Source organism: Somniosus microcephalus, chromosome 5, assembly GCF_052327205.1.
Source record: "Somniosus microcephalus isolate GS21.2 chromosome 5, FLI_Smic_1.0, whole genome shotgun sequence".
Lineage (NCBI taxonomy): Eukaryota > Metazoa > Chordata > Chondrichthyes > Squaliformes > Somniosidae > Somniosus > Somniosus microcephalus.
Window position 1 is genome coordinate 217,879,986 of NC_140991.1, and position 17,016 is coordinate 217,897,001.

At 47.9% G+C, this 17,016-nt stretch overlaps 1 protein-coding gene across 2 annotated transcripts in view; it reads right to left on the reverse strand.

Moving 5' to 3' along the window:
* The window catches only part of LOC147117581 (vacuolar protein sorting-associated protein 4B-like), an 86,788-nt gene that overhangs the window by 58,195 nt on the left and 11,577 nt on the right, over nt 1-17,016 (reverse strand). For both annotated transcript variants that reach the window (XM_085988696.1, XM_085988697.1), the window contains 2 exons: nt 8,023-8,134; nt 5,070-5,217 (listed from right to left, as the gene is read on the reverse strand). In XM_085988696.1, the coding sequence (XP_085844822.1) occupies nt 5,070-5,217; nt 8,023-8,134 (260 nt within the window). The remainder of the gene's footprint in view (nt 1-5,069; nt 5,218-8,022; nt 8,135-17,016) is intronic.

The window sequence follows — 17,016 nt, forward strand, 5'->3', positions numbered from 1 at the left end:
ACTTCGAGGAGGAAGAACTTGTTCCCCGTCTGGAGTACCCTGTAGGGTCCGTCGTATGGGGGCCGTAGAGGTCCTTGGTGGGCGTCATGGCACATGAAAACAAATTTGGCCATGTGCAGGCTAGGTGGTACGCGGGTTGCTGGTTCGCCGTGCCGGCCGGTGAGTACCGGAGCGAACTGTTGTGCTCGGTTGGCGAAAGCGCGGCGTTGCTGGTCAGCCGACCAGGGGGTCGTGGCGGTGGGCAGGAACTCTCCGGGTACGCGCAGCGGCTGGCCGTACACGAGTTCCGCCGCCGAGGCTTGCAGGTCTTCCTTGACCGCGGAGCGTAGGCCAAGTAGCGCCAACGGGAGGCGGTCAATCCAAGCCTCGTCCTCGAGGCTGGCGCGGAGGGACGCCTTCGTGGACCTGTGGAATCGCTCGCACAGTCCATTGGCTTGGGGGTGGTAAGCCGTGGTGCGGTGAACGGCCACCCCGAAGTTTCGGGCGATGGCGGCCCACAGATCAGAGGTGAACTGCGGGCCTCTATCTGACGTCATGTCGGAGGGGACGCCGAACCGAGCGACCCAGGTACCGATGAACGCCCTCGCGATGTCGGCAGTGGTGGTGGTGGACGTCAGTGGAATGGCCTCGGGCCAGCGGGTGGTACGGTCCACGATTTTCAGCAGGTGCGTGTGACCTTGTGATGGCGGCAGGGGGCCGACGAGGTCGATGTGGACGTGGTCAAACCTTCTTTCTGGCACGGTGAACTCGAGTGGGGCTTTGACGTGCTGGTGGATTTTGGCACGCTGGCAAGCTATGCAGGATCTGGACCAGACGCGCACATCTTTGCGCAGGCCGCGCCAGACAAATCGGTTCGCCACCAGTCGAATGGACGCGTGGGTGCCGGGGTGTGAGAGGCCGTGGACGATGTCGAACACCCGTTTTCGCCAGGACGCCGGGGCGGGGTTGCGCCAAGGAGGTGTCGCATTTGACTGTGATGGCGGACGGGCCGCAGGCGACGTCGGTCAGTCGCAGCCCTGGGTGGGTTGTGGGCGCGGAGAGCAGATCAGGGTTGGTGCGTTGCTCCGCTGCCAGTTGAGCATAGTCCACTGCCAGGTGGGCGCCGTGGACGGCGGGGCGGGATAGGCAGTCGGCCACCACGTTGTCTCGACCGGAGACGTGCCGGATGTCCGTGGTGAATTCGGACACCGCGGCGAGCTGGCGTTGTTACCTGGCTGACCACGGGTCCGCAGATTTCGCCATCGCGAATGTCAGGGGTTTGTGGTCGACAAACGCGGTGAAGGGGCGGCCCTCCAGAAGAAATCTAAAATGGCGGACTGCCAGGTACAGTGCGAGGAGCTCGCGGTCAAAGGCGCTGTATTTGGCCTCCAGGGGGCGCAGTTGGCGGCTGAAAAAGGCCAGCGGTTGCCAGGCCCCGTCGACCCACTGTTCGTACACGGCGCCAACCGCGTGTTCGGAGGCGTCCGTGGTGAGGGCCACCCTGGCGTTGGGCTGTGGGTGAGCGAGCATGGTAGCGTCGATGAGCGCCTTTTTGGTCGAGTCGAAAGCGGTCAACATGTCCGCCGGCCACTCGATCGCCATTCTGTCTTTCTTACCCCGGAGGGCTTCGTATAGGGGCCGCATGAGGGAGGCCGCTCCGGGAATGAAGCGGTTGTAAAAGTTGTTCATCCCCAAGAACTCCTGGAGGCCTTTGATGGTGGTAGGCCGGGGGAACTGCTGGACGGCTTGCACCTTGGCGGGCAGGGGAATGGCTCCGTCCTGCGTGATGCGGTGACCGAGGAATTCGATTCTGCTGAGGCCGAATTGGCACTTGGCTGGGCTGATGATGAGCCCGTGCTCACTGAGCCGCTGGAACAGGGTGCGGAGGTGCTCGATGTGTTCCTGCTTGGAGGAACTAGCTACCAGGATGTCATCCAGGTAGACAAAGAGGAACTTCAGGTCCCGGAGGACCGAGTCCATGAGCCGCTGAAAGGCCTGGGCCGCGTTTTTCAGGCCGAAGGGCATTCGGAGGAACTCGAATAGCCCAAAAGGGGTGATTATGGCCGTCTTGGGCACGTCCGTGGGGTGGACTGGCACCTGATGGTAACCGCGCACCAGGTCGACTTTGGAGAAGACTGAGCGGCCGGCCAGTCTAGCCGAGAGGTCTTGAATGTGCGGTATGGGGTACCGATCTGGCGTGGTGGCGCCGTTTAGGCGCCGGTAGTCCCCGCAGGGGCGCCATCCCCCGTCGGGTTTGGTGACGATGTGGAGTGGGGAGGCCCAGGGGCTGTTGGAGCGGCGGATGATGCCGAGCTGTTCCATTGTGGTGAACTCGGCCCGCGCGATCTCCAGCTTGGCCGGGTCCAGCCTGCGGGCGTGGGTATACACCGGTGGGCCTGTGGTGGGGATGAAGTGTTCTACCCCGTGCTTAGCAACTTTCGCGGAGAAGGTCGGGTTGGTGAGGGCTGGGAACTCAGCCAGGAGTGCCGAGTAGTCGTCCGTTGAGCGGGCGCGGCACTGCCACGCCATTTCGGCGGGTTGGGGGGGGGGGGGGGGCCATGGCGCCCGGGATAGGTGACATGGTGTTCATGTCCATGAGGCGGCGCCGAGGCATGTCGACCAACAGGCCGTGGCGCACAGGAAATCCGCACCGAGGAGCGGGGAGAGCACCTTGGCGGTGATAAACTCCCAGTGGTAGCGGCGGCCTGCGAGGTCGATGGTGACGGTGCGGGTGCCGTACGTCCGGATGTCGGTGCCGTTGGCGGCAGCCAGCGCAGGGCCGTGGCCGCCTCGCTGGATCTCGAGGGCGGACGCGGGGATGATGCTGCGCTGCGCGCCCGTGTCGCATAGGAAACAGCGTCCGGAGGCGCTGTCCATAACGTACAGCAGCGCGCCTGCTTGCCCCACGGCCATCGTGTAGGCCGGTGTGGGGGCGGTTGGAAACGTGCAGGGATGGCTGCAGCGGCGTGCCCGTGCGCCGAACCGGGTATGGAAGTAGCAGTAGCCCTGGGTCGGAGGGCTTGGGGGACGTGGGGGCCTGGGGGGCCTCGTGGCCGAGCTGTGTGGCCACGCGATAGAGGGTGGAGCGCGTGCCGACGCTGCGGAGGCCAGGTCGGGGGCGACGGCGTGGTTGGAGCCGGCGGACAGGAGCTTATTGGCTTCGTCGGCCAGGACCTCGAGGTCCGTGAGGCTGGACGCCATGATCGCCGGGCGGATGCTGGGAGGTAGTTGGCGGATAAAGAGCGTGCGGAAGAGGGAGCCGGGCGGTTTCTCGTCGGTCAGAGCAAGCATGTGTGAGAGCAAGTCTGACGGCGTGGAATCACCGAGGCCCGGGAGGTCGAGGAGGTGGCAGTTGCGCAAAAATTGGGAGGCTGTGAATTTTTTAAGGAGCGCGGCCTGGAGATGTGCGTACTTGCCTTCCTCCGAAGGGTTTTGTAGTGTTGTCCAGACTTTCGTGATTGTGGAGCTGCCCAGGGAGGCGAGGAGGTAGTCGTACATCGTTGCGTCGGCGGTGATGCCGCGGAGTCGGAATTGCGATTCGGCTTGAAGGAACCAGGCGGTGGCTAGGTTCTCCCAGAACTCCGGCAGCTTCACAGAAACTGCGTTTGTCAGCCATGGTTACGCTTAGGAGTCGTCCTGAGCGTCGGGGTCACCAATGTAGGAGTCTACGTACTCCTAACAAAAAATACTGAACTCGGAGAGGTTCAACAGAAAAGGTTTAATTCTTGAGACTGCATGTTGAACACAAAATGGCGTCAGAGCCTACACCAAGTCCGACTGCCTTTGATCAGTCCACAGCTTCGACTGCTCCTCCCCCGCTCTGGGCTTAACTATGTTGCAGATCGAGTTTCTTAAAGGTGTGATCCTTCTTAAAGGCATGATGCCTGATTTATAGTCTACGGACCAAAAAGCGGATTGTGTCCTTTCTGTGGTCGGTACGCCACACTTTAAACATTCCCAGACTTGCTGTTCCAGTGCAGCCACAGACTGGCATCTACCCGACAATGTGGAAAATTACCCAGGTATGCCCCATTCGCAAAAAGCAGGAAACATCTAAACCGGCCAATTACAACCCATCTGGCTCCCTTCAATCACCAACTAAGTGGTGAGGAATCTTCAGAAATGTTATCAAGCAGCACTCTCACTAATGCTCAGTTTGGGTTCTTCTAGAACCACTCAGCTCCAGACCTCATCACAGCCTTGACCCAGACATAGAAGTGTGGAATGCCAGAGAAACTGCCCTCAATATCAGCTCAAATTACAGAATGAGTTGAAAAAAATGTAAGTGAGCAGAACAATAGCCGATGAAGTTTAATGCAGACAAGTGTGAAGTACTGTACCTAGGGGGGAAAAGGTGACATTTGTACTTCATGAATGGTGTTGCAATAGACAAGGAACATGTCAAAAGAGACTCAGAAGACTTGATGCTCAACTTGTCCAAACCAATGCAGAGCAGCAATCAATAAAGTCAACAGAACGTTGAACTACACAGACAGAACAGTAGAATACAAGTCAGAAGTCGTAACCACACTGTCAGATTGTTCTTTTGAGTACTGTGTCCCGTTCTAGCTCCAGTGTAGAGAAGAGCCATGAGGAAGATTCCTTAATGTCAAAGAGCTGAACTAGAAGGAAAGACTGGAGACACTTGGACTTTTCAGCCAACAGAAGACATTTGTATGGTCATTTTAAATGAGTACAAGATGATTAGGGGAATGAAAAAGGTAAATCTAGAATATTACTTTAAATCAACTTGCAAAAGTAGGACAAGGGGAAAGGTTCAAGCTAGTAAAAGATAAATTTGCAACTGTCAGAAGTTGGTCTTCACACAGCTGATCAATTCAGATTTCCAGGAAGATTAATGCAGATGACACCCTGGAAACTTTTAAGAAACATTTGGATGCTGAAATGGGGGAGGGGAGGGGAGCTTTAGGATCTCTCTGGATGGATGAATTAAGATGGACTGAATGGCCTTCCTCGTCATTATTATCCTGTGAATTATAGTTACAAAATAAAATATTATACTGCATCGTTATGCAAAACTGCAGACAAACATTTCATAATAGAAAATGACATGACACTTATATACATACCCTTTGTCATCACCTGTGTTTGACTCTTCAATAGGTTTTTTGACCTTTTGTTTTTTTTGCAGATGGTCCTTTAGTTTTTCAGCTCGATCAAGGTATTCTGTACACTTTGCTCGAAGGCTCTCTTTTGCTTTTGCACCTTGAGCTTCATCTAACATTAAAAAAAAAATTAAATTTCCACCTACTAAAATGAAAAAGCAAAATAATGTGGTTTATTATCAAGAAAAACACCTTCCTGCACTACAATTTTTTCAGCTCCTGTTTTTCACTTGTGAATTTTCTAGATTCCTGTAAGCCCCTATTTAGAGAAGTCTGCGTGCGATGAATGGGAAAATATTCACTAAACAGAATACCACTCCTTACTAATCTAGAAGTCAGGCAACTAATTATTTATCCCCCTTCACCCAATTTTTTTTCATGTCTAGTCACTGCTTGGAGATTGGGATGGGAGTAAAGAGGGAAAACAAAAAATAGGAAAAAATGCACCTAATCACAAGACTGACAAGTTCAGCATAGAATTCGCAACACAAAAATAGGTCGAAGCTGGTGTTTATGCTGCACGTGAGTCTCCTCCCACGCTTCTTCATCTAACCCTATCAGCATACCCTCCTATTCCTTCCTCCTTCGTGTAATTATCTAGCTCCTCTTTCAATGCATCTATGTTAACTACTCCATGTAGTAGCGAGTTCCACATTCTAACCACACTATGGGTAAAAAAGTTTCTCCTGAATTCCCGATTGGATTTAGTTATTAGTGACTATCTTATATTTATGTCCCCTAGTTTTGGTCTCCCCCACAAGTGGAAACATCGTCTCTACGTCTACCCTATCAAGCCCTTTCATAATCTTAAAGACCTCCAACAGGTTACCCCTCATCCTTCTCTTTTCTAGCGTAAAGAGCCCCAGCCTGTTCAGTCCTTCCCGTTAGGTACAACCCCTCAGTTCTGATATCATCCTTTAAATGTCTGCACCTTCTCCAGTGCCTCAATATCTCTTTTATAATATGGAGACCAGGACTATGCACAGTACTCCAAGTGTGGTTTAACCAAGGTTCTATACTAGTTTAACATAACTTCCCTACTTTTCAATTCTATCCCCCTAGAAATGAACCCCAGTGCTTTTTTTTTCCCCCAAAATGGCCTCATTAATCTGGATTCCTACTTTGTGATTTATGTATCTGTACCTAGATCCCTTTGTTCCTCTACCCCACTTTGACTTTTATTTTCCAAGGAGTATGTAGTCTCCTTATTCCTCCTACCAAAATGAACCAGCTCACACATATTTATATTGAAAATAATTTGCCTATTACACATCCATTCTGCAAGTTTATTAATGTCTTCTTGTATTTTGTCACAGTCTTCCTCAGTATTAACTATACCCCCCAAAATGGTGTCACCTGCAAATTTTTAAATTGTACTTCCAATTCCTGAGTCCAAATCGTTTATGTAAATTGTGAACAACAGTGGTCCTTGCATCAATCCTTGTGGAACACCACTTCCCACTTTTGCCAGTCTGAATAACTACCCTTAACCTCTGCCCTGTTTTCTGTTTTGTAGCCAGCTTGCTATCCATTCTGATAATTAGAATCATAGAATAATGCAGCACAGGAGGCCATTCAGCCCATTGAGTCGGTGCCGGCTCTTTCACAGAGCAATCCAGTTAGTGCCATTCCCCTGCTCTTTCCCTATACCACTTCATTTTTTTCTCCTTCAAGTATTTATCCAATTCCCTTTTGAAGGCTAATATTGAATCTGTATCCACCACCCTATCAGGCAGTGCATTTCAAATCCTAACCACTTGTGTAAAAAAGGTTTTCCTCATGTCGCCTCTGGTTCTTTTGCCGACCGTAATGAATCCGACACACTTGCCCCCAGGTTGCAGTCAGCTAAATGAGGTCTTTGCTTTCAGTTTACCTTCCTTAATTCCATTCTCATTTTGTCAAAATTAGCTTTTTTCCAATATATTACTTTGGTTTTTGTCTGCCTTATGTATTTCTCAATCATTATTTTAAACCTCATTATATTGTGATCGCTACGTTCCCCTATGCTTACTTCTCTTATCTGCTCTGGCTCATTTCCCATTACTAGATCCAGCAGTAATTCCTCCCTTGTCTCTCTAACAAAAGAGCCAAAGATGTGCGGGTTAGGTTGATTGGCTATGATAAATTGACCCTTAGTGTTAGGGGGGTTACAGGGATAGGGTGGGATATGTGTTGGTGTAGGGGTTACGGTGATCGGGTGGGATATGTGTCGGTGCAGGCTCGATGGGCTGAAATGGCCTCTATCTGCACTGTGGGGATTCTGTGATTCTGTGATACTGCTTAAAAAGACTTGATATCACTCTCTAAATTAAGGTGCTTCTATATTATACAAAATCCTTGCTAGCACCACTGGCTCGCAAAGCAAAGACCTCATTTAGCTGACTGCAACCTGAAGGCAAATGCGTCAGATTCATTACGGTCGGCTGCCAAGGTGACCTGTTAAAAAATAGGTCTTCCTGGACACTGGCCATCGCAAAACCAGACAGGTTTATCTTCAAATTGCAACTATGCACCAAAGCTGTACAGCGAGCATGGGTCTCGTATACTGTAAAAGCAGAATTAATTAATTATTAGAGTGGATTCACTCTCCCTTATATAATCATGTTCTTGCTTTCTTTTAATGAAAGTAAACTCCATTAGCATGAAGATGACAATCTGTTCCAGCTTCCTCCATCCAAATTGAAAGATTTTTATACAGAGCAAATCTGTAAATGATTATAAAACAAGTGGTACCCATGAATAATGGACTTAATCACTGAGTTACTGTTCCTTAAAAATTAAGGTGACATTGTGCTTTTCTTTTTAAAAATGATTTTACTTTATTTTGCAGCTTCACAGATCCCCTTATAGAAAACTCATTGTGGAAAAACCTGCAACAAAATATAATGAGCAGAGATCCTTTGATTAAATTGCTTACATTTAACAACATGCAAAAAGTACTGCACTGCACATTGGTATAACCGCAGGGCTTCTTCATAGTTCCCTCCTTTATCTTCTTGAGCAGCCTTGCTTGCGAGGTCTATACCTTTCTACAAAGAGAAACAAATTTGAAATATTACGATATTCTAAGGCTTCATCTACTAATGTTACCTAAAAGCTAGAATAAATGAAACTGCCTAAGTATAAAAAAAACTCTCTGAATCACTAGACAAGAAATTTTGAATTTAATCACAAGATCATTATGGATGAAGGTGGTTATTCAGCCCATCATGGTGAATCCATCCAGAACAACCCTAAAACCCTCCATTGCAGCATCCTATGCTGTACTTGGAGAGAATGACAACATATTTTATAAAATACCAGCTTTTGAACTGGCTTACTGAACACATTGTTACATGTTTGGGTTTGTACACAACATATTTTCCTTGGGGTCAGCATCAAAGACCACCCCTGGAAGTGAGCCCTCACTCCTTATGACCTGGAGAAGGCCTTTGCTTACGCGGTATCTAGTTAAATGTAGCAAGCCCAGGGATTGAACAGTGAACCGTTCTTGTTGTACTTCAGCTTAATGGATAAGTCATCTGTCACTACGTGGTTTCCTCATCCTCAAAATGGTGGAAGAATAACCACTAAATCAGACTGTAGATTAGGTTATAAACAATAAACAGTGTCACAAAAGATGCCACTGGTGACTTTGACCAAGGTAGTCTCAATGCTGTGCCCACGCAAAAGGAGCCACTGATGGCATCCGTAAAAATTGGGATAAAGGAAGATAGTTGAATTACATAGGGAATGGATCAAGGGAGCATGAAGTGAATCTCAGAGGAAATTACCTAGGTGAGGGTGGGGGATAAGTTCCCGAGCAATGTGAGCATGAAGTGGCAGCTGAGGCTGAGACACCACACAGATAGTCTGAATTAGATGACTAAGTCCATACAGAAAATGCACATTTGCAGTCACGGACCCTTATTAACACCCTCTACTACCCTACCTGAAAGTCCATTACACATATTGATCACTCTTGTGTGAAGAACAACCTGACATCAGGCCTAAAGTTGCCTTTTGCTAATTTGAATCTCAGCTCCAGTGTTCCACTATCGTGGTTTAGTTTGTAGTAATTTTCTGGTCTATCTTTTATATAGTCATATATATTTCTGGGAGGCCCCTCTTAGTCACCGCCTTTCCCGATCAAAAAGCTTAAGTTTTTTCCAGTATTTCCTCATAACTCAGTTCTCTGATGTAGGAATCAGTCTCAATTTTCTCTGCACCATCTCCAAAGGTTGAATGCCTCCCTTGGGTTTCAGTGACATAAGCTGTTCACAGTACAATAGTTTTAGTATGACATTCTTGGGTTTATACAGTATTATTTTGGCTGTTGCTTTGCTTTGTTGATTGTTGCTCCAGAGTGACTGGACATGTTAAACAGTTAATAAGCCCACTCATCTAGTACATCTGCTAACCATTTTTTTCCCTTAATGTACAATGTTTTATACTTAACTATACTGAATTTCATCCTCCACAGTAATATTGGTTGGCAAACAGCTAGGAGTGAATGTCCTAAACGAAAAGCCAAAATGTGCTGAGCTTTGGCCTCTTAAAGTACCCCTCAGTTTCCTTGGAAGATCTGGCATTTTAGATGCGTACTGCATCCACTTTGGAAGCATTCAAGGTAAGCAACAATGAAGGCAGAGGGCACTATAACAACAACTGCTCAGACATGGATGCTACCAAGAGAGAAGCATGGGCCACAACTGGAAAGTGATTAAATGAGTAAATTCAATGGACTACAGAATCATAGAATGGTTAAAGTACAGAAGGAGGCCATTCAACCCATCGAGCCTGTGCCAGCTCCCTGCAAGAACACTTCAGCTAGTTCCACTCCCCTGCCCTTTCCCCGTAGCCCTGCAAATTTTTCTCTTTCAGGTACTTATCCAATTCCTTTTTGAAAGCAATCTGCCTCCACCACCCTTTCAGACAGTGAATTCCAGATCCTAACCATTCGCTTCATAAAAATGTTTTTCCTCATGTCGCCTTTGGTTCTTCTGCCAATCATCTTAAATCTGCGTCCTCTGGTTCTCAACCCTTCCGCCAATGGGAACAGTTTCAATCGATCTAGACCCCTCATGATTTTGAACACCTCTATCAAATCTTCTCTCAACCTTCTCTGCTCTAAGGAGAACAACCCCAGCTTCTCCAGTCTATCCATGTAACTGAAGTCCCTCATCCCTGGAAACATTTTTGTAAATCTTATCTGCACCCTCTCTCAGGCCTTCACATCCTTGCTAAAGTACGGTGCCCAGAATTGGACACGGTGCTCCAGTTGAGGCCGAACTAGTGTTTTATAAAGGTTCTTATAACCTCCTTGATTTAGTGCTCTATCCCTCTATTTATGAAGCCCAGGATCCCGTATGCTTTTTTAACTGCTTTCACAACCTGCCCTGCCACCTTCAACAATTTGTGCACATATACCCCCTTAAGAATTGTACCCTTATTGCCTCTCCTCATTCTTCCTACCAAAATGTATCACTTTGCACTTTTCTGCGTGAAATTTTATCTGCCACTTGTCCGCCCATTCCACGAGCCTGTCTATGTCTTCTTGAAGTCTATCACTATCCTCCTCACTGTTCCCTATACTTCCAAGTTTTGTGACATCTGCCAATTTTGAAATTAGGGTCATAGAGTTATACAGCACAGAAAGAGGCCCTTCAGCCCATCGTGTCCACACCAGCCATCAAGCCTTGTCTATGCTAATGCCATTTTCCAGCACTTGGTCCGTAGCCTTGTACGCTATGGCATTTCAAGTGCTCATCTAAATGCTTCTTGAATGTTGAAGGTTCCTGCCCTCTACCACCCTTTCAAGCAGTGAGTTCCAGATTCCAACCACCCTCTGGGTGAAAAAGTTTTTCCTCAAATCCCCCTTACCTTGAAACTATGCCCCCTGGTTATTGACCCCTCTACTAAAGGGAAAAGTTCCTTTCTATCTACCCTATCTATGCCCCTCAATTTTGTACACCTCAATCAGGTCCCCCCTCAGCCTTCTCTGCTCTAAGGAAAACAACCCCAGCCTGTCCAGTCTCTCTTCATAGCTGAAGCGCTCCAGCCCAGGTAACATCCTGGTGAATCTCCTCTGCACCCTCTCCAATGCAATCACATCCCTCCTATAGTGTGGTGACCAACTGTACACAGTATTCCAGCTGTGGCCCAACTTACATTTTGTACAGCTCCATCATAACCTCCTTGCTCTTATATTCTATGCCTCGGCTAATGAAGGCAAGTATTCCTTTTGCCTTTTTAACCACCTTATCTACCTGTCCTGCTGCCTTCAAGGATATATGTACATGCACACCAAGGTCCCGCTGATCCTGTCCTTCCTAGGATCCTACCATTCATTGTGTATTCCCTTGCCTTGTTTGTCCTCCCAAAATGCATCCCCTCACACTTTGCAGGGTTAAATTCCATTTGCCACTGTTCTGCCCATCTAACCATCCCGTCTATCGTCCTGGAGCCTGAGGCTTCCCCCCTCGGTATTTACCACTCCACCAATTTTCGTGTTATCTGCGAACTTACTGATCATACCTCTTACATTCATATCTAAATCATTAATGTACACTACAAACAGCAAAGGACCCAGCACCGATCCCTGCGGTACACCACTGGACACAGGCTTCCAGTCACAAAAACAACCTTCAACCATCACCCTCCTGCCACTAAGCCAATTTTGGATCCAATGTGCCAGATTGCCCTGGATCCCATGGGCCCTTACCTTCTTGACCAGTCTCCCATGTGGGACTTTGTCAAAAGCCTTACTGAAGTCCATGTAGACTACATCAACTGCACTACCCTCATCCACACACCTAGTCACCCCGTCGAAAAATTCAATCAAATTGGTCAGACATGATCTCCCCCTGACAAAGCCATGCTGACTATCCCTGCCTCTCCAAGTGGAGACTAATTCTGTCCCTCAGAATTTTTTTCCAATAATTTCCCTACCACTGATGTTAGGCTCACTGGCCTGTAATTCCCTGGTTTATCCCTACTACCCTTCTTGAACAATGGTACTACGTTATCTGTTCTCCAGTCCTCTGGCACCTCCCCTGTGGCCAGAGGTTCTGAAAATTTGTGTCAGAGCCCATGCAAGCTCCTTCCTTGCCTCACACAGCAGCCTGGGATACATCCCATTAGGGCCTGGGGATTTATCCACTTTTAAGCCTGCTAAAACCACTAGTACCTCCTCCCTCTCAATACTAATTTGTTCAAGTATATTTCAATCCCCCTGCCTGATTTCTATGCCTACATCACCCTTCTCCACAGTGAACACAGATGCAAAATATTCATTTAAAACATCACCTACATCTTCCGGCTCTACACACAGATTGCCATGGGCCGCACTGACCGCGCATGCGCCGGCTGCGAGAGCCCGCTCCCGGCGCCGGCCGCCGCTCAGCATTCCCGCTCTGGCAACGGCACCGGACCTCGGGTAGGCAGGGGGAGGGGCCGGAGAGAGGGACAGAGGGGAGCGGGGGAGGGAGGGACACAGACAGGGGAGGGGGTGGGCGACCGGGGGGGAGGGAGGGAAGGGGGGGAAGGGGGGGGTGGGGAGGGGAGCGGGGGTGGGGAGGGGAGCGGGGGTGGGGAGGGGAGCGGGTGGGCGAGGGGAGGGAGGGAGGGATAGGACAGGGAGAGGACATGACAGGGAGAGGGGACACACACAGGGGCAGGGAGACCAAGCGCCCCAAAATTGCCCTCGCAACGCGGGGCTCCCCAGCTAGTATACTTATAAAACACCTTGGGATTTTCCTTTATTTTGCCCGCCAGTGTTTTTTCATGCCCCCTCTTCGCTCTCCTAATTTCTTTTTTTAAGTACCCCCCTGCACTTTCTATACTCCTCTAGGGCTTCCACTGTTTTTAGTCCTTTGTATCTGCCAAAAGCCTCCTTTTTTTCCTAATCCATTCTTGTATATCCCTTGACATCCAGGGTTCCCTGGGCTTGTTGGTCCCACCCTTGACCATTACAGGAACATGTTGGCGTTGTACTCTCTCTATTTCCTTTCTGAAAGACTCCCATTGTTCTGATGTGGATTTTCCTACTAGTAGCTGATCCCAGTCCATTTTGGCCAGATCCTGCCTTATCATATCAAAATCGGCCTTCCCCCAATTTAGAACCTTTATTTCTGGTCCATCTTTGTCCTTTTCCATGATTACCTTAAATCTCACCGAATTATGGTCACGGTCACCAAAATGCTCTCCTACTGACACATCTACCACTTGCCCGGCTACATTCCCTAGAATTAGGTCCAGTACCACCCCCTCTCTTGTAGGGCTTTCTACATGCTGGCTCAAAAAGCTCTCCTGGATGCATAAGCCTTTCACACTCTGACTATCCCAGTTAATATTGGGGAAGTTGAAATCCCCTATTATTACCTTAATATTTCTACACTTCTGAGATTTGCCTACATATCTGTTCCTCTATCTCCCCCTGACTGTTTGGGGGCCTATAGTACACTCCAAGCTTGCCCCCTTTTTTTTTAAAGTTCTACCCATATGGCATCATTAGAGGAACCTGCTAAGATATCATCCCTCCTTACAGCAGTAATTGACTCCTTGATTAATATTGTGACACCCCCCTCTGTCTCACCTGAAGATTCTATACCCCGGAATATTGAGCTGCCAGTCCTGCCCCTCCCTCAACCATGTCTCTGTGATAGCAACAATATCATACTCCCATGTGTTCATCAACACCTTCAATTCATCTGCCTTTCTCGCAAGACTCCTTGCATTAAAATAAATGCCATCCAGCCTTGCCATACTCCCTTGTGCCGTTACATATTTGCTCTGCCTTCCAGGCTGACTTGTTTTTTCCTCTATATTTGGCTGTGCATCACCCCCTACTATAGCTCCACTCTGTATCCCATCCCCCTGCCAAGTTAGTTTAACCCCCCCCCCCCCAAACAGTACTAGCAAACCTCCCCGCAAGGATGTTGGTCCTGTTCCGGTTCAGGTGTAACCCGTCCGACTTGTACAGGTCCCACCTTCCCCAGAAGCAGACCGGGTATTCCAGGAAACTAAAGCCCTCCCTCCTGCACCAACTCTTTAGCCACGCATTCATCTGCTCGATCCTCCTATTCCTATACTCACTAGCACGTGGCACCGGGAGTAATCCAGAGATTACAACCTTTGAGGTCCTGCTTTTTAATCTGCTACCTAGCTCCCTAAATTCTTGTTGAAGGACCTCATCCCTCTTTTTACCCATGTCGTTGGTACCAATGTGAACCACGACCTCAATGTTCACCCTCCCCCTTCAGAATGCCCTGCAGCCGTTCAGTGACATCCTTGACCCTGGCACCAGGGAGGCAACATACCATCTTGGAGTCACGTCTGCGGCCCTCTACACTCAAGTCCAAGTCATTTATAATTAAGAAAAGCAGTGGTCCTAGTACCGACCCCTGGAGAACACCACTGTATACCTTCCTCCAGTCTGAAAAACAACCGTTCACCACGACTCTGTTTCCTGTCACTTAGCCAATTTCATACCCATGCTACCACCGTCCCTTTTATTCCCATGGGCTTCAACTTTGCTGGCAAGACTATTATGTGGCACTTTATCAAATGCCTTTTGGAAGTCACCACATCAACCACATTGCCCTCATCAACCCTCTCTGTTACCTCATCAAAAAGCTCAATCAAGTTAGTTAAACACGATTTGCCTTTAACAAATTTGTGCTGGCTTTCCTTAATTAATCCATACTTGTCCAAGTGACTGTTAATTTTGTCCCGGATTATAGTTTCTAAAAGCTTCCCCACTACCGAGGTTAAACTAACTGGCCTGTAGTTGCTGGGTTTATCCTTACACCCTTTTTTGAACAAGGGTGGAACATTTGCAATTCTCCAGTCCTCTGGCACCACCCCCGTATCCAAGGAGGATTGGAAGATTATGACAAGTACCTCCACAATTTCCACCTTTACTTTCCTCAGCATCCGAGGATGCATCCCATATGGTGACTTATCTACTTTAAGTACAGCCAGCCTTTCTAGTACCTCCTCTATCAATTTTTATCCCATCTAGTATCTCACTACTTCCTCTTTCACTATGACTTTGGCAGCAGCATCTTCCTTGATGAAGACAGATGCAAAATACTCATTTAGTACCTCAGCCATGCCCTCTGCCTCCACGCGTAGGTCTCCATTTTGGTCCCTAATCGGCCCCACCCCTCCTCTTACTATTTATATGCCTATAGAAGACTTTTGGATTACCTTTTATGTTAGCTACCAATCTATTCTCATATACTCTCTCTTTGGCCCTCATTTCCTTTTCACCTCCCCTCTGAACTTTCTATATTCAGCCTGGTTCTCACTTGTATTCTCAATCTGACATGTCCCACCCCCTTTTTCTGCTTCATCTTACTCTCTATCTCTTTTGTCACCAAAGGAGCTCTGGCTTTGGTTGCCTTACCTTTCTCCCTTGTGGGAATGTACCTCGACTGCACCTGAACCATCTCCACTTTAAAGGCAGCCCATTGTTCGATTACAGTTTTGCCTGCCAATCTTTGATCCCAATTTACCCGGGCCAGATCCATTCCCAGCCCACTGAAATTGGCCCTCCTCCAATTAAGGATTTTTACTCTAGATTGTTCCCTGTCCTTTTCCATAGCTAGTCTAAACCTTATGATACTGTGATCACTGTTCCCTAAATATTCCCCATCTGACACTTGCTCTACTTGGCCCACCTCATTCCCCAGAACCAAATCCAGCAATGACTCTTTCCTCGTTGGGCCAGAAACATCCTGATCAAGAAAGATCTCCTGAACACACTTCAGAAATTCTTCCCCCTCGTTGCTCTATCCTAATATAGACTGGGAGAAGTCCCCCATTATCACAACTCTATAGTTCTTGCACCTCTCTAATTTCCCTGCAAATTTGCTCCTCTATATCCTTCCCACTAGTTGGCAACCTATAGAATACACCTGTTAGTGTAATGACACCTCTATTTTTTCTCAACTCTAACCAAATAGATTCTGTCCTTGACCCCTCCAGGACATCCTCTATCTCCAGCACTAATATTTTCCTTAATCAATACTGCCACCCACCTCCTTTCTTTTGTTCCCTATCTTTCCTGAACACCTTGTATCCAGGAATATTTAGTAGCTAATCTTGTCCTTTTTTGAGCCAGATCTCTGTTATCGCCACAACATCATATCCCCATGTGTCTATTTCCACCTGCAGCTCACCAAATGTATTTACCACTCTTCCTGCATTCACATACATACACTGTAAACCTATCTTAGACCTTCTTGTATTCTCTCTTAGTCTGACCCCACGTAATACCTGGAGGAACTGGATAAATATCTAGACCAGAACTGTATTGGAAAGAAAATTAACTTGTATTCATATAGCACCTTGAGATGTCCCAAAACACTTCACTACCAATGGATTACTTTTGAAGTGTAGTTGCTGTTGTTTTATATGCAAATATGGCAACCAATTTCCACATGACATCTCAAACAGCTGTTTTGGTGAAATTAGCCGAGGATGAATATTGGCCAGAATCTTTTACATTCAGTTGAATAAGCAGATAGGGTCTTGGTTCAACATTTCATCTAGACAGCACCTCAAAACATTACAGCACTTTCTCAATACTGCACTGAAGTGATAGTCTAGATTGTGGGCTCAAGTCCTGGAGTGGGGTTTGAATCCATGACTTTCTGACTCAAAGTTGAGAGTGTTACCACTGAGCCAGACTGACAGCTTAAAGGAGTAGATAGATGGAAATGGCCAAATGTTCTATGAGGAATGATGGTTCTTGTACTTACTGGGGGAGGGGTAGAATTGATAAGTGGGGTGCTGCCTTGAGGGACTGCATTTCATTGTATTTAATCTTGTGGCGGTGTTATAGGATATTGTCATATTGTCATTACGCAGTGAGTCATGATCTGAAATGCACTGCCTGAAAGCGACCACGACACCACACAACCCT